Here is a 25,399-nt window from a genome sequence, read left to right as displayed (position 1 = left end):
ATGTCTCCCTCCAAATATTACCATCTACTCGATTGGTTTTATCCTTGACATTTTTTAATGTAACAGTTCCAACAGCTCTAAACTTCTGAATACGTTTCAAATCTTAGGTCTATACAATATGTAAGCATGGTAAGAAGGCATGCCAAGATAGGAAAGAAGATATATCCAGACTCTGATGGGAAAAGCTTGTTCACGGTGAAACTCTCAGATATTTTGAATGAAACTTTTGTTTAAATAATAATATGCTACGACGAAATAGATCTCCTAATCTATAGAATGTAATTTTGTTGAGACGAATCGACGAAAATCGACTGATGGATATTAAATGGTTTGCCCATTGACAAACTTGAATGGCAAATGGCTTCATTCACTTTGATATTTGCACACTCTAGAATTATTTATACAAAAAGGAAATTAACAAAGATCGTTATATGTGTTGTATGCGTGTACGTGTAATTCACAAAAACGGGTTGTATCATTAATAGATCTATTTTATGATCAAATCGATACATAATTCGTAATCATTTATACAAATTTGTAGATTTCTCTGTCTGTCTATCTCCATGTTCAAAGTTTGGAATTATTTTTCTTAATGACTTTACATTATAAATATATCACTTGGAAATACATTAGCCTATGAAATAAAATGAACGATGCGTCAGTACATCCGTAGTCACTGCGAACTACTTTACCCGAGCAAGTTTTGACATTCATGTTGGTTTTGATTTGGACGCTACGAATTTGTTTTGACTTTATACTTTTAAAAACGAACTTAATATACAGAAGAATGGATGAGAATCCCGACCTAGGACTTTCATCCCCTAAGCTGCAGCGTCACGTCCAGCAGATGATCAACAGACGGTTGAAAGAAGAAGAAAAAAAAATCGGAAAACTCTCATGGCGGTCGCATTATCAGCCACACATCGCAATTATAATTGTGTTTTTGACAGTACATTGATGCAAAAACGAGATAGAAAAAATTAGTCTAATGCAGTACAATTAGGGACGGTGGAAATGGGGAGGAAATACTTCAAACTCATGGTATTGTGGAAGCCATCAAGAGTTCATGGCTTTAACGGAATTTTCAATTAAATCAAAAGTTGTTAAAAGTTTAATTGAAAAGCATTGAATTGATATCATGTATATCACTATAACTGAATCAAGCAATCTATAAAATAGACGATAACAAAAATATTAGTCACTTTGTGATATTTTGACAGTCGTGGGCGATCATATTTGCATTCAGTCATAACTTATTAAACACAGGTATCATGTAAATGAACATGATTAGAAAGGTCGCTCATCATTAGTTAATGTAGTATGTGCGATAATTGTAATCCATCAATCATGAGCGACGTTTTTAGTACATAGTATAAAAATAAGCTAAATCATTCCTTGAAATGCATTTACGTAAAAGATTAAACGCTGCCTATAAAGTTGTTCGGGTTAGTTCACGGTGCCGTTCTTGATAAAAGAGTTATTTGAAAATATGTTACTGATGTACACTAGACTGGATTCAAGTCCATTTTTATTCATTTCATATTTATTCAACCGTTTTCAAAACATTGCAAATTCATACAAGGCAGTTTCCATTGAATGTCATGTCAAAGCTTAAAATTAAAGTGTCAAATAAACTTAACAAGATTATATAACTTACAACTTTGTAATTTAATTGTGATGTCTTTCAGCATATTACACTGATTGGTTGGTTGAAAATGGGCAACCATCCTTACTTCATATTTGAGTGGCGAAGGTAGATAGGTTGCATGGCCACCCCAGTCGATCGATCGAGAGAGAGAGAGAGAGAGAGAGAGAGAGAGAGAGAGAAGGAAGGAGAGAGATAGAGAGAAAGAGAGTGTGGGATTGGCGCGTGTGAGGTAACGTAAAAGAAGATTATTACTGGCTTAATTAGCATTTTGAAAATATATGACATGACTATGTAGAACTTAATTACTTCTTATTCTATGTTCTATTTACTCAATGAAATATTCGAATGTTTATTACAAATGTACTAAAATAAAACAGCTATAAAGAAGCACAGATTACAAACGTACTAACACAAAAACAGCAATAGAGAAGCACAGATTCAACTTCCAACCCCAAAACGTAACAAAAGGTGTAAGGATGTAGTTTATACTGAGCTTGATTTCAAGCCCCTGTTAATCCTACTACTAAAAGCACCACGCTTAGATTCCTATTTGATATAATAAACATGTGTATTTGCTATATTTCTTCGTTAAATATTTCTATAAATATAGATGATATCTACTGTTTCATAATATTTCATAATATTTCATATATTTCAGACACTCAGTGACTTATAACCCGAGTTGTGTTCACACAAAAACTAAAATTTTGATCCAGAAAGGTCGTCGGGTTTTCGTTTGCCTCCGGAACTTTTCCTGCCAGTGTCGGTGTTCCTAAAGAAAAGAAAAAAAAAAGCAAAGAGAAGATTTAGGAGATGAAAGTTTAGGTGGGTTAAGATAGGAATAGGCGGAGAATATACCAGTTCGTTAATTAGCAGATGAAACAAAATGATCCCAAATATCCACTGATCTTTGAACCAGGGAGTGACGTCACTGCCATGACGGCGTGTGTCTAGAACAAAATCACTCCCTATGTAATGCAGATGCTTCATTAATAACTCTTGTTTCCCCCTTACTTCCGTTTATGTATCACGGAATGCATGCGCAGACAAACAAAATAGTTATATCTCTGAGAACCTATCCAATATTTATCTCTGTGGGTTTTATAACTCTGTCACAAAATGACCTCTCTCTCTGCTCATTTGGAGATTTTATCTACGAACTAGCTTTAATCAGAAAACATGAATATCGGAGGATTGTGGAAAATAGGAAGATGAATAAACCAGGAGCCTGTAAGATAAAGCTTAGAGATTCATCCTATGATTGGTTAAATTGTGGCGATTGATTGCTTTGATTACTGTGTGCAACCAATCGCAAAATTCAATCATACGATCAATTGCTAAGCTTTGTGCTACGGAGCCCAGGTGCGTTTTAATAGCGGAATGCCAATATCACCTTGATATTGAGGAAATAAAGTGGTATTTCTAAAAACCGGAATTAGCCATTATTTTACCTTCCCCAGCAAATGGTGATGAGGGCTGTAACGATGGCCAGGGCGACGATAATGGCGACGATGACGATGATGGTGAAACGGAGTTCTAATAGAACATTACCCTCCTCGACCACGCCTCTGGTCACTTCCAAGATAGTCACGTTGGCCTCTCTCGAGATAGCGTTGATGTTGGCCACGATGGTTTCATAAAGTGCTTCCTGACTCAGGTAGCCTGGAATGGGATGATAAAGACAGTGAATTTATCCCAAAAAATCTAGAGCAGACGCTCTACTTGTTAAAACAGTATGTTAAAGGGAGTGTAGCTTGCAGAAGAAAAAACTGGTCTTCTTTTGGACAACTACACGTAAACGAATGGACTTGGTGAACGGTTGTCAGCGACTTAACCACCTACATGTTCAGCGTTCGCGAAACAGACCGAAGTTCTCCTCACGCTTCGGTTTCGCGTATGTTGCACGCAGTGATTGCTGCGGTCGCGTCGTATCATACCCGATTGGCCCCGAGTCAGGCCATGAGAAAGACACGTAGTCTCGTCAGGCTACACTCCCTTTAACATCTTAAAAATACTTGTTCCAAACCTAAACCCTTGGTCTCCTCAACTGCAAAACGTTTCACAGTAGCCGCATCACAAAACTTTATCAGATCTACTTCCCCATAAAGATTCCAAAAAATGCCGACGATATTGCTAAATCCATTTGCCCAGATTGCATTTTCCTTCGATTTTGTTTTTGAATTGCACCCCGGGTCCCATCCGCTATGCAAGGTCTTGGTGTATTCAAGAGCTTAGACCTGGTCTATTACTTGCACTGATATTGATATAACACGCTTACAAGGCACCATTTATCTTTTAAAATTATTTGAGTTATCACGGCTTTAGTTCGTTGGCCATGATAAGTCACTCAAGAAATAATATCTAACCCAGGTTGCCTTCTACCGTATAGCAGGAATTAAAACCTCGCATATTTCGTCAGCGATGTTTAACCACTGATTTAAGACTGAATACATACAGAAACATAAGTGAATAACTAAATGAATACATAAACAAAATAATTGAATGAATAAAAAGAATGAAAAACAAATAAATACATAAATAAAAGAATGAATAAATAACACATGGATGAAAAAAATAGTCCAGTAACTTCACTTGTCCACAATTATAGCATCATTCTTCCAATTTTTACGATTCTTTGTGGAGGGCGTTTCAATTTTGGAGAAGATTCACCCTAAAAGTATATGAAAAAACCATACCTCCTGAAGAAGTATCTGTCTGTCGTTTGGCCCTTTGTAGTACAGACGATTGTGGAACACTTCTTTTGGAAATGGCTTGCAGGTTTGCACTGCAGAGCTCACTGGGCGTTGGGGGCGTGATGAGCAGCATGACCGCGAAGGCTGGGGTGGGGTAGCCAGGCCGTTCCTCCGGGTAGCCATCGGCCACGGACACGTGGTTGCTATCGACGTAACTCAATCTCATATCGCTGTGAAGGATGGAAAGAGAGAGAGAGGGGGAGAAACACAGATAGAGAGAGAGAGAGAGAGAGAGAGAGAGAGAGAGAGAGAGAGAGAGGCCGTTTAGAGTGAATTCAATAACAACTTTTTTTGTTTTTAGTATTTGAAAACTTTTCAGTATTTGAGAAAGTATTTATTTCTCATTTTGTTGTGCCCACAATAACACAGCGCGCAGTGGCGTGCATTGGATTTGAGGTGTTACCTGGTTCATACGAGGTGTCCTTCCACTTGCGTCATTACCTGCGCTAATGAAGTGTGAAGAAGTACGTGTTCCCACTTTTTATTTTGCACCCATTTCATGTGAGATATCACTCTTATATAATGCGTCAAAAATGTCATTCTTTCACATGCGTCAAGAATATCACTCTCACATGATGCCTTAAGAACGCGTCATTCATTGACGCAGTCCTACGTTAACGAAATTATACCTCATCATGTGCAACAAAGATAGGAATGACAATGTCATCATCGTCAGCATCAAACTTACATTATAGGCCTATCATATACCATATTGTATGAGAGAGATGGCAGATAAGGAATATGGGTGACGGTACTTTGTCTGACTTGTATCTTACTATCGAGTAGTTTCTTTCTTGCCACATACTTTTATTATCTACGTGGAAACACATTAAATGCACCTGAGGAGGTGCGATGGCTTAGTGGTAAAGAAGTGGTCCCGTAACCGAGAGGTCCTGGGTTCGAAAACAATTCAATGTGCTTGTGACCTTGAGTAATTAGACATAAGTCCCCATAACCATGTCCCTCGGAGAGAAGTCAAAGCCGTCGGTCCGCTGGATGCTTATTAACAATCATAAACATGATTTCTTAGCAGTCAGGTTAAAATATAATCATAAAACTTACGTGTTTTTCCCGGTCTCTCCTGGGCAGCACAAGGGGTAAAGCATGTCAATGTTGCAAAAGTTGGTGACAAGTCGACTGATCACTGCAAATAGCAGGTTGCGAATTCTTGGAAACTGCAAAAGGGATGACATGCCGTTTTAAATTGAGATTCCTTTCCAAAGTCAGATACCTTTGGCATTGGTATTATTTTTCAACAAACTCAGTGACAGCACAAGCGCAAGGACTTTCGATGAACGAACTCAATAGCATCATTTCAATAACCTACTGGCATATACATAGAAATCAAGCTCGGATTGTAATTATGGCACATTTCAAAAGGTGAGGACATAGATATTGAATTTGCCTTTAGTTAAAAGTCTTTGCTGGCGTATTTTCGGCAAAGAAAAACATTACACAGATTAAAAAAAATATCAGGCAATGTAAAAAGTGGAACAAGCGTGAGAAAGAAGGTTAACCAAATTATTGTGGGATATAACATTCTTTCAAATGCAGAATTATGTACAAAAATACCAACATTGGAAGCACCTCATCTTGAAGTATTTCTTTTCCCCATCCATCAAAATTTAAAGTTAGTCTGACAAAAGTAATATTAAGGAATACTTTGAAAAAAGACTGGAAACCACAGTGTCCCGCAAAAATACACAAAGAGTACTTTCAAAAATGCATAAACGCAAACAAATTAATAAAACTATTCATTCCAAAACACTGGTCTCCAAAACGACGAATGCACGCCCATGCATTTAGAACGGTGTTTATTCAAATAAAACAAATATGAAGAAGTTGATGTGCGGTTGTGTGTGATGTAAATGATAGTATGAGGGTGGGCATGACTTACGAAACTTATATCTGCACCAATGGTGAGTTCGACTCCATACTGGACTTGAGCTTTTGAGTCTTGGCGAGAGAAAGAGAGAGAGAGCGTTAAAAGCAATTATATAATCAACTTGTGTGGAATCTTAACCATGGCACAAAATAATAAAAGATGTTCCGAAATCAATGAAAAACGAGTGTGAAATACAAGACAGCTGGATGGAGAGATAGACGGGGAGAGAGATAAAGACAGAGAGAGAGAGAGAGAGAGAGAGGGAGAGAAAGAGAGGGGGAGGTGATGATGGTGTTAAAAAAGAACCTGTAATTGATAGGGGTGGGGTCGTTTTAGACCATAATTGTCGAGAACTTATAATGCATGTTTTGAGAACAAAATGTATCATATTTATATTTATGGGTAAATTATATATAAAATACGAATGCTTTTCATTCTTAGTAGTAAATGAGAAAGTGAAAAATGAAGAACAAAATTTGACTTTCAAATTTCAACTTACTCTGACACCTGTTACCCTGATATTGAGATCCACAGCGGCATGTACATCTAGCAGAGTTCAGTGTCCCACCATCTAAACAAGACAGTGTGCATGGTGGTTCCGTCGGTGCAGCAGTGGTAGGCGTTGTAGGCGGTTGTGTTGTAATGGGCGGTTGCGTTGTGGTAGGAGACTGCGTTGTTGCGGATGGTAGCGTTGTTGTCGGTGGTTGCGTTGCGGTAGGCGGGTTTGTTGTGGTAGGGGTTTGCGTTGTGGTAGGCGGTTGTGTTGTAGTAGGTGGTTTGGTAGTAGTGGGTGGTTGTGTTGTGGTAGGCGGTTGTGTTGTAGCGGGTGGTTGGGTAGTAGTGGGTGGTTGGGTAGTGGTAGTCAGTGGGGTAGTTGTGGGCGGTTGGGTGGTGGTGACAGCAGTTGGTGCTATTCATGTAGTCGTTTGTTCATAAAAGGTGATGAAATGGTGTTAGTTAGACATTATTAAAATATAGATTTTATATCTAAACCACTAATGATCAAAATATCAATAGGATTAAAGATAATCATAAGATTGCTATGTCTACAACGCATCAGTCCAGATCTCCTTTGAAAGTTGTTTCATCTAAGCATGTGCATTGCCCTCGGCATATAATTCATGCTTGTTAATATTTTTTTAAATATTTTTCTTATTTTCTAACATTTATCTTTTGGGGCGAGTCCAAGGCATGTCCCATTATGTTACAAAATATAATTGAATCGTGAGTACAACTTAACATAATAATACCATTCGATTTCATATTTTATCTAATTCATGCTAAAGGGCTATCAATTTGATACAAACATCATACATAGGCCTACTGGATGTGTTCGGTAGCGTTTGGGAGTAAATGGCTTGGAAGTGCCCTTTCAATATGAGTAATGATAAGTAATATAAGTTATGTGTAAGGCTTCATCATATCAAATATATCTTTTGGAGATAAATGCATGTCTCCTTGGTTTTTCTATGTTGAGGTAATACATGTTGAAACTTTTTATATATCCCCGCCAATTATCTTTCCCCCCCCCCCCCCCATTATTTCTTCAGAGCTTTGCTATGTTTTTAGGAGAAGATATTACATTGTACTTACAACACGTGAAAGTCGGATCAGGGGGATCTGTAGAAAATAAAACAGAGCTACGAACAGTTTAAAATATTCCCTTGAATGATAAAGCACCTCATGGCTTCCATACACGAATGGCAAACCAAGTAATAGCAATCGACACAATAATCAAGAACATACAGTGAAATTAAGTCGAATATTTTGGATGCAGATAAATAACCAGAATGACCCACTTCCTTAGAAATATTTGACAAAGAAATGAAATACATTGGGAAAATTCGAGAAAATCTTTATAATTACATTTAAGTTATTTATCTGTTCAATCATGCTCAATATATTTCGTTTTTTATTTGACTTTTTCGAGAAAAAAAATAATAATAAAAAGTAAACTGCACTGAAACTAAAACTATAGTTACTTACATAAAAGATGACGTTAATAAAAAGGCAACTGGTTCTGCCCACGCAAAAAGAATGATTAACTACAATATAAATGCCTGATTATACACTAGGCGTCATCTGACGTATGAATGCGCCACCGACCGACCGACGCGGGCTTTGACGCGCCATGACTGTCAGAGTGACGTACATCGTACAGAAAGGGAATGCAAAATAAAGAGTGTAGACAGTGATTTGAATTAAAGACGTATGCACTAATTTTCTCCACCGGTTTTGTTGGTGCAGGTAATAGCGCAGTCGAAATGACGCCTCGTGTGCACCAAGCATTATAACGTAAGTAATGACGTAATCAAATAGACGCCGCCGCACTAATGTCCTTTGGCAAGACATTGATCTACATTTGCCACACTCCACCCAGGTGAAGTAAATGGGTACCTGGTAGGAGTTAATTCCTTGAAATGCTAGAGCGCCGTATGGCAGCCGTGCTAAAGCCAGGGTAATAATCGGGAGCGCCAGGAGGGTCAAACCTGACTGACATGAGCGCTATACAAGAACCCACTATTATTATTATTATTATAATACTGCAAAAGAAACGTGCACGGTACTTACTGCAATAGCCACAAAAAAGATGACAGGCTGCGTCAACGTATGGGAATTGACTATTGCCACACCAGTAAGATGGCCATCCGTTACCGCACGTAGAATCGGTGTCCTCGCATGGACCTTAAATGGAATTAGAATTGAATTGCAGTCACATGCATGAGTAAAGCATGCCAGTGGCTAAAAATAAAACATTCGATTCTGCGGTGAAATGCAGGTATAAATTGGTCATATATTTATAAACTCATGCATGAACGAAGCATGACGGTGACTGAAAATATAAAAAAAGGATAAATGTTGAATGAAAGTTAAGGCAGGAGATTATTCCAGAAATTTATTGGTTAAACAATAAATGATACGGCATGAATATTGATTAACAACAAATTATTTATTTTTTATTCAGTAAGTCTTTCTTTTTCTCCCTGGACATCTTTTCACCCACCTGAAGTTAAACAGGGTCTATGATCTGATTGTAAATTGCATACATTGGTCATGCTAGAATGAAGGACTATCATCTGGCAACCTTTCAGGTCGTCACCAGAGCATTATAGGAGAATCATGGATAAATTTGCATCTGTTTGGAAAGTGGTCTGTTTGACTATTCAATTATGTCCATAAAGTGGTAGACAAAACCATATCGCAGTTTGGCTAAATCGTAAAATACTTGATACGTACTCATAAGAGTTACGCAATCATTTTTCATTCGTATAAACAACGGTACATCCTGGGATACAAAAGTGCACATGTTCCTTTCAGAGAGAGAGAAACAAAAGCTATACAGGGAGCACATTCATCCCTTCTGCAGTGATTATTCTCATATGCTCTTGGAGGGACTTCCCCATGTTTGAAAGTTCTGTGGATATCTAGGGATATCTATATGATGTTTTAACTATACGAACTGGTCTTATGATGGCACAATGATGCAACAGTACTGTCAGTGGCGTTTAAACGACCGTGGAAATTGGAATGACAATGTAGCCTATTTGAAAGTGATTGAAACAGAACACAAAAAGGAATAGATAGGCAAGGAACAGGCCGCCATTTTTCGACTTACTGGCACAGTTAGATCCGCGCCATCCATCTCTGCAAGTGCATGAACAGTCGCTATTCTTTGTTCCACAGTTATGACAGACGGCTCTACACTCTGTGGAAATATGACAGAAAAGGGGTAACTTATAAAAGAAGAAAAATGTAGGGGTTGCTGTTTCATTTTTTCATTAGATCGTCATAAGAATGTTTTATATGTTCTCCGTTAGCTTATCAAAATTCATTTTCAATAATGTCGGCAGTTTAGAACACATGTTAACATATTCAAATAAACATCCTTGATGTTACAATAAAAAATTGTGATAGAATCGACAAAAAAAAATTCTCATCGAAACTATATGACACGAAGTTGTTTCTTCTATTCTAGTAAAAAATTTGATATATATGCATGTCATATTCCAAGACAGTGAAGATAAACACCGCTTTTTTAGAGCTTTTGCTCTATATTTGGCATGGGAATCATACTGAATTGTAATTTTTAACGTTCCTCATTAATAATTCTTACCACATGGTTCAGAATGCTCCGAGCACGGTCCTGCAAAATAAGATAAATGAAGAAACTCAAATTATCAAATCAAAGGATGATCATTCATTTTCCGTATTTAATGATTTACAGAACATTATCATGTTATAATCCTGACGAGCGTAAACCTGGAGGAGAATGATGTTCTTCTACCAGGGAAGCCACATATCCTGGGGCCTGATCATGGACATTCTTATAATTCAACATTAAGACCTTTAACTTTATCCTGTATACTCAACCAGCAGCCAGTGTAATTCGTTCAGGATTGGTGAGATATGCTCATACTTCTTCCTTCCCGTGAGTTAGCGCGCAGCTGCGTTATGTAAGGCTTGAAGTATGCTTAATAATGAAGCTGAAAGGCCATAACCCTGATCCTAATCCTAATCCTAACAACTACCCTAACCCTAATCATAACCACTACCCTAACCCTAATCATAACCCTTACACTAACCCTAACACTAACCCTAACACTAACCCTAACACTAACCATAACCCTAACACTAACCATAATCCTAATCATAACCCTAACACTAACCATAACCCTAATCATAACCATAATCCTAATCATAACCCTAACACTAACCATAACCCTTACCCTAGCACTAACCATAACCCTAACCATAACCCTAACACTAACCATAATCATAACCGTAACCCTAACACTAACCATAACCCTAATCATAACCCTAACACTAACCATAACCCTAACCATAGCCCTAACCACTACCCAAACCCTAACCCTAACTCCAACACTAACCATAACCCTAACCATAACCCTAACCATAACCCTATTTATTTTTACGAAATAAGGCAGGAACAATAATCACTGGAGCAAATTTTGGCGCATCACAAATGTCAATAGGTTTAAGAGTGAGAATGAGAGAGAAAAAATAACACTTACTGCAAAGATTGTTGTAGCATTCCCCGATGCCTGAAGAACACTCGGTACAGCTTGGACCAGGAAGATATACGGGCTCGTTGTTGTAATTACCTCTGATGCCGGGAAAAGAAATAGGATTCACTAAATAACTAAAAGCCAAAGGTCTTCTTAACCAATTAATAATTGATTTTAAAAAAATTATAGATATTTTTAAGATTGAAAAAATATATACTTTGAACGGCGCATTTTATTGCTAACATGGCGGGAATCTCCAAACTACAAGCACAGATTTTTAGAAGGTTTTTCCATTTTATCCAATTATATTTGTAATGCATCTAGGCAATCTATTTCTTTACTTTTATATTAAAAAAAACGTTTTGGCTAAAAGATATGTACTGAGAAAATATCATATTTATTTCTGTGACAGTGGAGCGTATATAACTAAAAACTTGTAACAGAGAGAGGGAAAAATGATAAACGCATCTCCATATTGAATACCCGCCCGGGGCCACAGTTTCACCTGATAATGTAAGACTTCGGTCGAATAGATAAACAATTTAAATGTCATATCAATGGAAGTGGGGAATATATCACTTAAAACTGGACACAAAAAAAAGGATCACCAATTAGCCGGTTCATTAGAGTTTTTTTATCAATATATTTTGTTGATTTTTCAAATAAAATAGTTAACATGGTAAAATGCATGTTTCCTAAACAAACATTCGCTTTCTGGGTTTCCGCCTCCTGTCTTCTGAATTTATTTCTACTGTACTGTTCTATATGTTTTTTGTTTATCACATTGTCAATGGGAAGGAAATACATGTCAATTTCAGTACCTACCCTGGGCCATAGTTGCAGGTGATTACGTAAGAATTCGGGCGGAAGTTTGCAAGATTACTGCAATAAGTGCGCCCACATCCAACCGCATAGGATTCAGCCCACACCACCTGAGTACAAAGGGAGATTTTATTTTAGAGGGGAAAAAAAGTAGTTCTATTACTCATTTTTTGTTAACGTGATTTTATTTTATTTTATTTTATTTTATTTACTTCCGTTCCAATATAGGCAATTTCAAAAATATAAGAGGTTATTAAAAAAAGATAAAATATAAATTTTGAAGAATTGAAAATTATTACGGAACAGTGTCGACCGAAATATATTATATATCCATGGAAACGCAAGAGCATGCTAAAGATGCTGAAGAAACCAAAGACAATGCTTCCAAGTGTTTTATTGCTTTTTGCTTGATCGGAACAACATTGAACATTATATTAACATGTACCAATGATATCATTAACCTAAATGACAAGCGCACATAACAAGATTGACTATTACAATAAACAATTATGGAAAGCGCTCAAAATACACGGGGGCGATGGGCGATTCGCCCCCGTGAGCTCCATAATCGCCCCCATCAGGTTGTCCACGGGGGCGATTGCAAAATTAAAAATCGCCCCCGTGGAATTATAAAATAAAGATTTTCAGCGAATTGAATAATATTGAAAAGGATGCAATTCATAGTTGTACTCGATAATTCTCACTTAACATATTCTCTCTCTCTCTCTCTCTCTCTCTCTCTCTCTCTCTCTCTCTCCTGTCTTGCATAAACAAAATATGAAAATAATATTTTGCCTTGATTGAGAAAAATTGATAATTTTATCAGGATTAAACAGGGAGAAGGAAAGGGGAGGAAATTAATCAAAACAAACATTGAAGAATCCAATTCAGTGTTCTTTCGTGATGCATACGAATGAAAGTACATTAAAAGGTGAAATAATAAATTGAAGAGCGATGATAAATCAATTCTTTGACGTTGATTGATTGAATAAAAAATAATGAAACAATATGGTCTGAGGGTCATATATCTTCGAATATTAGAAAGTTTCATCCACCATCGTGTTGTTGAACACTATTTGCAATTTAATTTTAATGCGGTAACGTGTCGGTTACGAGCAGAAGGTCATATCAGGCTTCTATATTTTATAATACTATCAACAGATATTTGGATAGAGACACTTCGTCACATCAAGCTACGAGAAAGTATATCATCATCTCACAGAATTCTACTCGAACCCCCATCCGCAACTTGTTGGCGGGAAAATTGCAAGCGATATCACCCTTCTTTTCTTTACTTCTTCCTCAATTTTCCTTCCCTTTATCTCCTCTTTTCCTTTTTTCTTTCCATTTCCTTCCTTCCTTCTCTCTTATTTTGTTTAATTGGGGAGAGGCAACAGCCTGGGAGGCAAGGCCCTTTCGCCCCCCCCCCCGATCTCCTTCTTCCCCCTTTTCTTTTCTTCTTCCTCTTCTTTCTTTCCCTTTCTCTCCTCTTTCCCTTTCCCTCTTTTGCTTCTCTCTCTTTCTCTCTCTCTCTCTCTTTTGCGGAAGGGGGAGGGGGGGGGGGTAAGGCACGCTTACCCCCGCTGGATCCGCGCCTGCATCTACCTTATATCTACTAACGTTAGACCCTAATAATGGATCTAGAAGATTGATTGACCTGGTCTCAGTGACGGGTAAACTTTTTTTTCTCAATTACTTGGTCTAACCATGAAAACCGTCTAATTTTACTTTAGATTTTCAAACAGTAACAGTTACGACCTAAATTAGGCCTAGGGCCGAGGGCTGTACTCTACATTTTAATAACAAATTAACATTAACGTTAGACTTAACTTAAACTGTTGTTTCTCTGTGATACAAGTGGGAAAGGAACACTTTTTTTTCCAAAAAATAAAATCTTTCCCCTTTTTCCCCCCTTTTTTTTCCAAGGGGGGGGGGGAATTGCAACTGATATCCCCCTTCTTTTCTTTACTTCTTCTTCAATTTTCCTTCCCTTTATCTCCTCTTCAGTGACTGGTCCCTCAGAAACTAGTGCTAATCCAGTCACAGAGAAATCATGATTTCAACTGATGCCTGTCAGTGCATTGTAAATTTGATTTTTCTTCAAATTTCATTTAAAAATCTTTTCATATTTGATAAATATGGTGCATTGGCATATGGGCTATGGTTAGAGCGTTGGATGCGTTGAACAGCGTTGGTGTATTATGTGGATTTATCATATTCATATTCTGAATATTTTCAGCGAATTGAATAATATTGAAAAAGATGCAATTCATAGTTGTACTCGATAATTCTCACTTAACATATTCTCTCTCTCTCTCTCTCTCTCTCCCTGTCTTGCATAAAGAAAATATGAAAATAATATTTTGCCTTGATTAAGAAAAATTGAAAATTTTATCAGTATTAAACAGGGAGAAGGAAAGGGGAGGAAATTAATCAAAACAATCATTGAAAATTCCAATTCAGTGTTCTTTCGTGATGCATAAGAATGAAAGTACATTAAAAGGTGAAATAATAAATTGAAGTGCGATGATAAATCAATTGTTTGACGTTGATTGATTGATTGAATAAAAAATTATGAAACAATATGGTCTGAAGGTCATATATCTTCGAATATTAGAAAGTTTCATCCACCATCGTGTTTTGCAATATAATTTTAATGCGGTGATTTGTCGGTTACGAGCAGAAGGTCATATCAGGCTTCTATATTCTAAATACTATCAACAGATATCTGGATAGAGACACTTCGTCGCATCAAGCTACGAGAATTCTACTCGAACACCGCATCGAAATTCTTTTCACCCTTTTTTTTCTTCTTCCTCTTTTTTGGTCCCTTTAAGCTCTCCTTTTTTCCTTTTCCTTCCTTCTCTCCCTTTTTTTTAGCGGGGGCGGGGGAGGCAAAGACCTTTTGCCCCACCCCCATCCGCAACTTGTTGGCGGGAAAATTGCAACTGCATGATATCCCCCTTCTTTTCTTTACTTCTTCCTCAATTTTCCTTCCCTTTATCTCCTCTTTTCCTTTTTTATTTCCATTTCCTTTCTTCCTTCTCTCTTATTTTGTTTTTTTGGGGGAGGCAATAGCCTGGGAGGCAAGGCCCTTTCGCCCACCCCCCCCCCCCCCGATCTCCTTCTTCCCCCTTTTCTTTTCTTCTTCCTCTTCTTTCTTTCCCTTTCTTTCCTCTTTCCCTTCCCCTCTTCTCCTTCTCTCTCTTTCTCTCTCTCTCTCTCTTTTGCGGAGAGGGGGGGGGGGGGGGGGGGGGGGGGGGGGGGGGGGGGGGGGGGGGGGGGGGGGGGGGGGGGGGGAGGCAAGGCCCGCTCACCCCCGCTGGATCCGCGCCTGCATCTACCTTATATCTACTAACGTTAGACCCTAATTATGGATCTAGAAGATTGATTGACCTGGTCTCAGTGACGGGTAAACTTTTTTTCTCAATTACTTGGTCTAACCATGAAAACTGTCTAATTTTACTTTAGATTTTCAAACAGTAACAGTTACGACCTAAATTAGGCCTAAGGCCAAGGGCTGTACTCTACATTTTAATAACAAATTAACGTTAGACTTAACTTAAACTGTTGTTTCTCTGTGATACAAGTGGGAAAGGAACACTTCTTTTTTCAAAAAAAAAAAAGAAAGAAGAATTACCCTTATTTCCCCCTTCTTTTTTCCCAGGGGGGGGGTGGGGCGGCCCCCGCCCCCCCCCCCCCCTTGATCCGCCACTGATCACGGGGATAAAAGTATACAGCTATGTAACAAGTAAATTTCTAAGAGGGAGAATGCCGACTTAAATAAATGATAATGATAAAATACCAAGGAATTTAGGAGTTTCATCCAATGGAAATTTGTATTAAAATAAGAGCCCCCGTCAGCACTAAAAGAGCCCCCGTGAGAAGGTTCACGGGGGCTATTTTTTTTTGGAAGAGCCCCCGTGGACAAAAATTTAATTTGAGCCCTGATTATGGTGCATCAATTTATTTTCAACCGTGATATAAAATTGGTTGTATTAGAAGCAGAAAAAATATATATGACTGGAACATGGAATATTTTAGCAAAATCTGCTTTAAAACAGAAAGATTTTGATTTTTAAAGCTGAAATTGATCAAACACAATTTGGTAACTCTAATCTGTGACCCATCGCACGAGGTTCTCTTCCATTTTGCCCTATACGAGAAGAATCACAAATGTCTATTTTGTCTAAAGAGTGCATTTAAAGATAAAGTTGAGTTCTGGTCATGCGACTCCATGCATTGTGAAAGAAACGTTGTGGAATCGATCAGAAAAGTTTGATCATCTAGCATAATAAGTATTGGTGCGTACTGCAAGGTTCTGGAATCATCAAAATGATACGAAATTTGGCTCAGTCTTGGTAAAGTTCAGTGGCGTAGACAGGTTCATACACCTGGGGGGGATGACTCAGGGGCGGATCTAGCTTTTTGCTAAGGGGGGGGGGTTGACCAAAATAATGACGATGCGGAGCATCGTCCACGAGCCGCGAAGCGGCGAGCCGATTTTTTTTGGGGTGTTTATTTGAACCCCGTAAGTGATGTTTTCCTGGCATCTATTAACACAATGGAGACCATAAAAAGCAGTGCATGATAACGTCTTTTTAAATCAAGTAACAGTTAAATACACAGTTATATCCAGAGTTATCATGTGTTTGGTTAAGTTACCAGATGAGTTGAATATCTTCTCACAATATTTGCACTTGAAAGGGTTTCTCTCCAGCGTGCGTTCTTTTTTCTTTCTTTTTTTCTTTTTTTTTCTTCTTTTTTTTCCTTTTTTTTTGTTGTTTGTTTTTTGGGCCGCCCAAGGGGGGGGGGTTAAACCCCCTAAACCCCCCCCCCCCCATAGATCCGCGCCTGTTTAATCTTGTGGTTATCTTGTGGTTTCCAAACCACAAGATAACCACAAAATACTTGTAAGATTTTCTTTTTTTTACCGTCTGAATTGGCTTTCACCGTGTGAATGCGGCTAATAACAATAAACACAATTACAATAATGATGAGGATTATTATTATCATCATCATAATTATTATTATTATTAATATTATAATTGTTATCATTATTATTATTACTATTATTATCATCATTATGACTTATTAAGTAAGCAAATATTATTCCCCAAAACCTGGGGGGGGGGGGGATGATTGTACATGCCATCCCCCGCACCTTGTGAGGTGGGGGGGATGCATCCCCCTCATCCCCCCGTTGTCTACGCCCCTGGTAAAGTTACAAGCATTGTACACAGAAAGATGTATATGGGACTACACGAAAACGTGGCGTAAAAATCCGTCCCGATTTTTACGATGTTACATGCCATATTTAGAATATGAAGGCATTTGAAGAGCCATGCTTTTCAGGGAGCATGTTTATCTAATGTTCTTCCACACTTGCATAATAACAATGATAACGCTCACAAATTATTTGTCATCTCTTCCCAGAACTCAACCTTCTCTTTAATCATACACAGATACATGCACCATGTCTTTACATTGCTGATTATGTTTTTACACAACCCTTGCATGAAACGAATATTTTCCTGAATTAAAATTAAACAGCTTTTAGAAGAAAATAAAACAAAATCGCCCACCTGGGTGTAATGACCGCAGACTTTCCCCGGCGTACACCCGTTGACGAAGTCATAATCGACTACCTCGTTATACCAGGCCGTCGTTGCTCCGCGACCGTCATCGAAAATGGTCCCCGCCCACAAATTCTGTCCAACGTAATCGAACTCTGTCATGATGTCAGGGTTACCGTGTGCGAAAACGCAGCCGTCTGACCAAATCTGAGCCATAGTGGCTAGTGTATTGTCCCATCTCTGCGTGGAAAATAAAATTGAATTGAATGAAAATTATAGTAATAATAGTAATATATGTAGTAATAATGGTGATAACAGGGGATGATCCCTCTGGAAAATTGTCAAGAGGACATGCCCCCTCCCCCCGAGGATAGTTATCTGGGGTAGTTGTCTGGGGAAGGTTATCTTGGGTAGTTGTCCGGGGATAGTTATCAGGGGTAGTAGTCCGAGGGTAGATAAATATAATCATGGATTAAAAAAGAAAAAACTGTACGGCAAGGCCGAATTGCGATGATTTTACAATGATCAAAGGCCGTACAAATTGGTAATCAGCATTGATAAAAAAATACAAATTAATGAATAATATTTTGCATCAAAATTCAATTTGTTTCGCATAGCCTATTGTAACATTTGATTCGATATTCTACATGACAGTGTAAAACAAACAAAAAATATCAAAAATATAAAAGCAATATTTTTTTAACATTCATATCTATTATAGAAATTGGGATAGTGATTGATTTAAAAATATTCAGTCCTACATACAAAGCTTTGAGAATATAGATTTTACTACTTACTGAACTGTTACAATGTTTTAATCTAATTTGTTTTTTGTTTGTTGTTGTTTTTTATTTTCACACAGCACGGTTGTCTCATACATAAGCTTTAACAAGAAAATGATAATTAAAAACAACGATAGAAATGTAACATTGATAAGTAACAGTGTTAAATATGGGGAACCTTTTAGGAAGCAAAGCTTGTTTATTGTAGGTTCCCGAATAAGACACAAAATATTGTAACTGAATTCGATAGCAATAAAGAAAGACGTCATACAAGTTTGACTCACTGACACATAACTATTATGAATAACATGGAAACAAAGAAGTAGTACTTAAATAGCGATGGTCACCAGAGCAAAACAAATAAAGCTTGTATAACTTTTGTAAACCTGATAATAGAGAGAAAGAGAGACAGAGAGAGAGAGAGAGAGAGAGGAATGAATAGGCAAAAATGTTTGCAGTATAAAAATGAATATCTGAGCTTACGCTCAAAGGAGTATAGTGAGGATGATTGGCGTGTTTTTTAAGTCCAAGTTAATCCGAAATGAGGGGCCCAGGGGGTGTTTCAAAAAGATCCTAAGTTGAACTTATCTCTAAGTTGGACTTAACAATTATGAAAGCCATTAGCATCCATGAAAATATTTCGTAAAATTTATTTTAAAAGGCATAAAATGTTGATTTAAATCAGTCATATTTTCTATTATCAAGGAAATTTTATGTATTTGTTTGGAATTTATAAAAAGCCAAAAATAATTGAATTTTTGCTTTTGAATATACTTTTTTAAGGCTACAAATGGCTCTCCATAATTTTTAAGTCCAACTTAGAGTTAAGTTTGACTTGAGATCTTTGTGAAACACCCCCCTGTATATGTTATTTTTTCGCGAGCCAAAAATATGCACATAAGGGAAAGATGAAAATACAATTTTTGCCTGGAGGGGTAGGAATGAATTTCATATTTTTTTTTTTTACAAACATAGGAATGAACACCTTTGGCAGATCACCTTTATTTAGTTGATATATAATATTTCGATGTAAGAGTATAAAGTATAAGTCTGTTATTTTAAACAACAAAATTGTTTGTATGAAATATAGGATACGTATATGTGCACGATAATGTGCAGAAGATATTGTCCTCGTGGCTCTTTTGTTCAATTTTAGTTTTAGAACAATTTCCTCCTGCTTATATTCCATGAATAAAGTTTGGTAGCAACAACGTAGAATATGTGGTTAGTAAAATATTAGGGGGGGGGATAATGTTTAAGTCTATTGATAACACCTATACTTCTTGAAAGCAATTTACATTTTAAGAAAGCGGTGTGGACTTTCCATGATAATTACCAATCAATGTGAAGATTTGTATTGTTATGCTACCAAGAGCTTGGAAAGTCAATTGATAACATCCATTATCTATTTATAATTGGAGCTGTGATTGATTAATATAATAAATAATAATACATGAGATTTATATAGCACCATTATCCATTTTGATTAAATGCTCAAGGCGCTTCAAAAAATAAGGGCACACATTATATCATGACAAAGAAACGTGTACATTTACATAAGGAAAAAAATGCAAAAATGCAAGAATGAATGAATGTCTGTCTTCAAAACGCGAAATTATACAAATGGGATTTAAGGTTGCTCTTAAAAGAAGTTGAAGAGTCAGAGTTCTTCAATACCTGGGGTAGCTGTCCTATAGGGTAGCTTTCCAACCGGGGATTGGGGTATTAAAGAGAGGGGGATTCTTTGAAAAGTGGCGCTGATGGTATGTCCAGCTCTATTGGTCGTGTTATTTTTTTTCTTCTGTCTAATTCGTATTGTTCGGAATTCTTCGGATGACCTTAACTAACACTTCAACTTGACCCGACGCCTCTTCTGCTGTCTGGAGAGGACTGGTCAAGTGGAATGTGGAGACGAGTGCGCATTCTGCAAGAGCGTTTTGGAAGAGTGGTGTTTGGTATGGTGTCTTCCGTTATGGTAAAAAGAATAGGAAGATATAGAAAGGAATTCAAGGAGATTGAAAGCTGTCAAAAAAGAACTTGTAACCTTCCTCTATGGGTCTATAGTTCATATCATTGATGTGCATTCGACCCTGAAAGGCCATCTCTTATTCAAGACTGCAGATGATCCATATTCAAATATAGATCAAACTGACTTTGGATTTATTGAATCTATCTGTTCGACGGTCAGGCAGACTGATTATTTACAACTCTGTAGATGCATTAATAGTGATTAGTCATTATATTGCGACTGTATTGCAATTGCACTTACATCAACGGATGTCTAAATCCAAGTTTATTCATGCATTTTCTTTCTGAACCTTCAAATTTTACATTATTAACACTAATAACAGTTACCGTAAAAACAAATGACGTCATTTTTGGATGCCATTCCCCAAATTGATGACAGCACGCGTAACATCCCCTGAAGCACCCTCGTATTCGAAAGAGGGGCAATGGGGGGGGGGGGAGTATTTTTTCATCCAGAAATATTTCTGACCAAGAAAACAAGAGCAGTCTCACTAGAAGTAAGCAGTAAGGAATCACTGTGTAGTAAAACAAACAAAGACGCACATAGTGAAGACGTATTCTTAAAACACTAATTTGTCTACCTTAAGTCATTTTGAGTGATGGACCCCCCCCCCCCCCCCCCGTGAAGCGAAACCAGGTCCTCTTTTACAAGTTTGTAGATTAAAGTAAGTTGAAATATTTTGCCTCTCCTAATGATCAGGGGATGGATACGCATCTGCCCTTCATGCAGCCCCCCCCCCCCCCCCTCCCGAAACATCGACTCACTGATTCAGGGGTGCTCCCGCTCCCATGCCCTAATGGTTGTTTGTGTGTTGGCATTTTACGCTACAACATAACCTTTTGTTTTGTATAAAAATGTTCTTAGATGTTTGATCAAGATTGCGTTATGTATTAATTCTCCTAAATTTTGTGGAGAATACATTTTCTTTCTCCAAGATAAGTCAAGAAAGAATCCCTTTTCCATATATAAAAGTTCGTAGATGATATAAACTTTATCTATCAAGGATTATATGTAATCACAATCATATCATGGAACGAGGTATTCTAACTTTATTGACAACAGTGTAGCGCAGTACCTCTTAGCAATCCTCGATGACCTATCCTTGATAATTGATTTTATCATACGTGTATAATATCCAAGTTTATAAGATGATTAGTACAATTACCCACACTCGGTACCTTCAAAACAGTCCCGTGTTAGACTGTTCCAAAGGTACCTTGTGTTGGTAATTCTTACTAATGCCGTCACTGCTGTGTATTATTTGTATAATAAATAGCTCCAAATAAGGAGACAAACAGTGCAGTGAATGCAAAACCGATATGCATGAAATTAAATTTACTCGAGCTGAAAAGCTGGCATTCATACATGTATAAGACTTTCCGGTCAATGAGCGGAGACTTGTTTGTTTGTTGGGACGTTTTGAACACAAAGAGGCAAGTGATTCCTGCAATGATTTTGTTCAAGGTCTACTTAATTTAAGAAAAATAAAGTTATAAAACTTTGAAAATGGGTACTGCTTACAAATTAGTACAGATTGGGAGAGAACAAGGAGTGAAAATGGGGGTGGGTGTCTGCGAAAGAATATAAACTATTAGACTAGATTCATGAAGTACCTAATCATGTAAATGCAGAGGATTGGAAAACCACTATTTATTAAGAGTTGAAATGTATCCTAAAATACAATGGAATCCACCCTAAGTAGTGGTTTGAATGGCTCTTCAAGATTGGACTCCATTACTGTACATTTTAAGAGTATTTTAGACTTTGCTGGAACCAATAGTTGCATCTGAACTGCTGAAAGCCTGAAGTGGCATCATGTTCTTATGTGTGTTGCTTTCACAGTTGCATCGTGATACGTATAGGCAATCTTAGGCTTTTGCTTTTATTTGCATATATATTATTGAGGTATTAATACTATGAATATGACTGACAAAGAAAGCGGACAAAATATACAGTTCCTATGGTAGACAAAGGAACATCCCTTTACTGCTATTATGTAAAAATGTGTAGAACAGGTGTCACATGCATAATCACTTTTTACATAATAGCAGTGAAGGGGTGTTCCTTTGTCTACCTGAGGAACTGTATATTTTGTCCGCTTTCTTTGTCCGTCATATTCATAGTGTAAAGCGTGGGCTGGCCATTTTTCCTTTTTGTAATACAAATATTATTTCCATGCGAATTTACAGGCCAACGAACCGTTGTTTTTATTCTTTTGATTCCATGCCCAAGTAGAGAACTGGGCCAGTGTAAATTATATCAAAATATTCTGGTATTCCATCTTTTATCTTTGTATATATTGTCATGATGATGAAGACAAAAATTCAATTCAATTCAGATCAACCAACTAGAACGTGAAATAGAATGTTTAGCGAGACGAACATTCACCCCGATATTCTGATGGTGCGAAATCTCCTCCACGTTTGTAAACATAAAACCCTTTTGCTTTTTAGTTCGAAATTTGACAGAAGGGGTACAGAAGTCGAGTAGTTTTTACCACGAATTCGAAGTTTCTAAGTTTCTTGCTGAGATTTTTTATTTTCTCTCTCAAAGATATATATATTCATGAATTGTAATCAAAATTTACAAATTTTGCTTTACAAACGACCAAATCGAAATTCAGGGAAAAAGTAACCACCAAAACGTTACAAAAGTAAGTCACAAAAGTACATCACCATTATCTGTTATCATCATTTTCGCATGATATAATTCGCCTGTTACTTTACAAATGATTCCAATAATAAAAACGGGGTCATCGTGAAAAAAGTGCATGAGCTATTGTGATTGCTTGGCAAAAAGGGCTTTACCGAAGTGAGACGACACCTTTGTCGTAGAAGGGTGTACAGGAATTTATTTCAGGATCAGTAACTCCAACACAGTTCATTTTGGGGGTGTGGTTTAATTCTTCATGATCGTCATTTTAGCTTTCACGAACTATTATAAAACTGAAATGAATGCTAAAACAGAACTCTTCAGTCGATATTTCTAGAATTTTTGAAAGGTTTTGATAACCTTTCAACAAAAGCTTAAACTTCCAAAATAAGACCTCAGACTAATTATTCATGGGTGACATGGTTTCATTAAATGTTTAATAATAAACCTCTAAAGTCTGTATGATATAAAAGGTGGCAGTGATAGGCTCCTAACACTCATACGAGAGGTCATGGGTTCAAAACGTGCTGGTGCTTACATCCTTGGGCAAGACGTCTGTATAACCCTCATTTTCCTCGCAACCCATGTGTAGCCCCCCTATAAATAATGGATACCTGACAGTGCTGGGGAAATAGTAATGGCACGGACGTAAGGAAGAACAGTATTTGGACTCATCACCGGTCTTATCTACCATACTACTTCTGCTACTACTACTAATACTACTACTACTACAACTACTACTACTACTACTACTACTACTATTATTATTATTATTGCTACTACTTTTACTACTTCTACTACTACTGCTACTACTACTACTACTACTACTACTACTACTACTACTACTACTACTTCTACTACTACTACTACTACTACTACTACTACTACTACTACTGCTACTACTACTACTACTACAACTACTATACTACTACTACTAGAAAGAGTATCTAATACTGAAGAGGCTAACCTGGGTAAAAAGGACACACATATTACTTAACGCCCAAAGCTTTCGCAAATTGCATTATTTCGGTGTTATACGATTCATTAATTTCGCGTCATGAAAGGTTCTCTCTCTCTCTCTCCCTCACTCTTATCTGCATTTTACAGAAGCTTGGATCAATGAATAGAGAAACTCACCATATATCTCATGCTGGATGACACCGGGGACACCATACTCCTGTACTCATTGTGCTTATCGACGATGCCTTGAATCTCCGCGGCGGAGAAGGTCGTTGACCGCTTCGTTCGATGTCCATGAGCACCAGCACCGACATCGACGTCGCCATGAACAAGGGCTCCGGTGAAACTTAGCAAAATCAATATTAATTTCATGCTGTATTGGCATACAACAATACAATGATTTACCAAAGTGGAATTAAAGTAAGAAATAACTTGGTGGTAATCTCTCCTCAGTAGTTCGATGTCGAACGTTTTGCACGCCAGTGCAGTTACGTCGATCTTCACCCCCAAAAATGACAAAAATGAGAAATGAAGCATACAAACTTAATAAAAATTGCCGCTGTTCATTGTTGCCGATCCGACTGTTGTTAGCTCAGTTCTGCACGCTTTTTTAATATATTTGCGAAACAATATATGTCCATGCATGAGCGGGCTGATGCACAATTACAAAGGTAAATCCCGAGGCCGCGAGGATAAAATCGGTAAAAGGTCATACAAAAAGTAAGGAAAATTATTCCAGTAGGATACGGTTGAGTGGATCTAGTGACAATCCCTCTTTTATTCGCCATAAGTAGTTAATATTTTTACTTATCAACTGTTCTGTTTTGGGAAGTTTGTAGAATTTTCGAACTGAAAAAAGGATAAACATATTTTTTTAATAATGATTTGTGACGTACGTATATGATGCGATAATATAAGTGTAAGTGTGTAAATGCGTATATTGTTCAAAATTATATTTTCAAGGCAATTATCATGACAAGAAATCAATTTATCAATCTTTATTTATTACACGCGTGGCTATATACTTAAACAAAATTGGCATCTTAAATATTTACTTTTAATTAACCATGTAACATGCTGGACGTGGTGTCATGATTTCTTGACTGAGTTAAGTTGTCATCTCCATTTTTTTCTGGAGGGGTGGGGGCACAACTGTCCCGCCTAAAGACCCTCCTTTTAAAAAACCTAAGTTGCATTCGTCAAGTACACAACACCCAAATGTCGCTCTTTTCTTATTCAAATGGTCCATCAAATAGGCCCTTTGA

General features: G+C 37.3%; 1 protein-coding gene across 1 annotated transcript; it reads right to left on the bottom strand.

Moving 5' to 3' along the window:
* Positions 1-160: 160 nt before the first annotated feature.
* Positions 161-24,692, bottom strand: LOC588678. Its single transcript, XM_030976065.1, has 14 exons — positions 24,312-24,692; positions 17,721-17,951; positions 12,139-12,245; positions 11,320-11,411; positions 10,401-10,430; positions 9,903-9,992; positions 8,858-8,971; positions 7,880-7,906; positions 6,786-7,196; positions 6,299-6,357; positions 5,464-5,576; positions 4,345-4,571; positions 3,100-3,310; positions 161-2,420 (listed from the first exon to the last, which is right to left on the bottom strand). The coding sequence occupies exons 1-14, from the start codon at positions 24,669-24,671 to the stop codon at positions 2,348-2,350; spliced, it is 2,145 nt and encodes a 714-aa protein (XP_030831925.1). The 5' UTR covers positions 24,672-24,692; the 3' UTR covers positions 161-2,347.
* Positions 24,693-25,399: the final 707 nt, after the last annotated feature.

Source organism: Strongylocentrotus purpuratus, unplaced genomic scaffold, assembly GCF_000002235.5.
Source record: "Strongylocentrotus purpuratus isolate Spur 01 unplaced genomic scaffold, Spur_5.0 spur5_scaffold_8, whole genome shotgun sequence".
Taxonomy (NCBI): Eukaryota; Metazoa; Echinodermata; class Echinoidea; order Camarodonta; family Strongylocentrotidae; genus Strongylocentrotus; species Strongylocentrotus purpuratus.
Note: the sequence above shows the minus strand (reverse complement) of the source record. Positions and strands in the feature narration are given on the sequence as shown.

Bases quoted from the DNA above. Each gene is read 5' to 3' on its own strand.
- LOC588678 (XM_030976065.1), bottom strand. From the start codon at position 24,671: ATGCTTCATTTCTCATTTTTGTCATTTTTGGGGGTGAAGATCGACGTA. The intron at 9,993-10,400 runs GTAAGAATTATT...ATATTTCCACAG, and splicing joins GGAGCATTCTGAACCATGTG to AGTGTAGAGCCGTCTGTCAT. The intron at 8,972-9,902 runs GTAAGTCGAAAA...ATTCCATTTAAG, and splicing joins GCGCGGATCTAACTGTGCCA to GTCCATGCGAGGACACCGAT.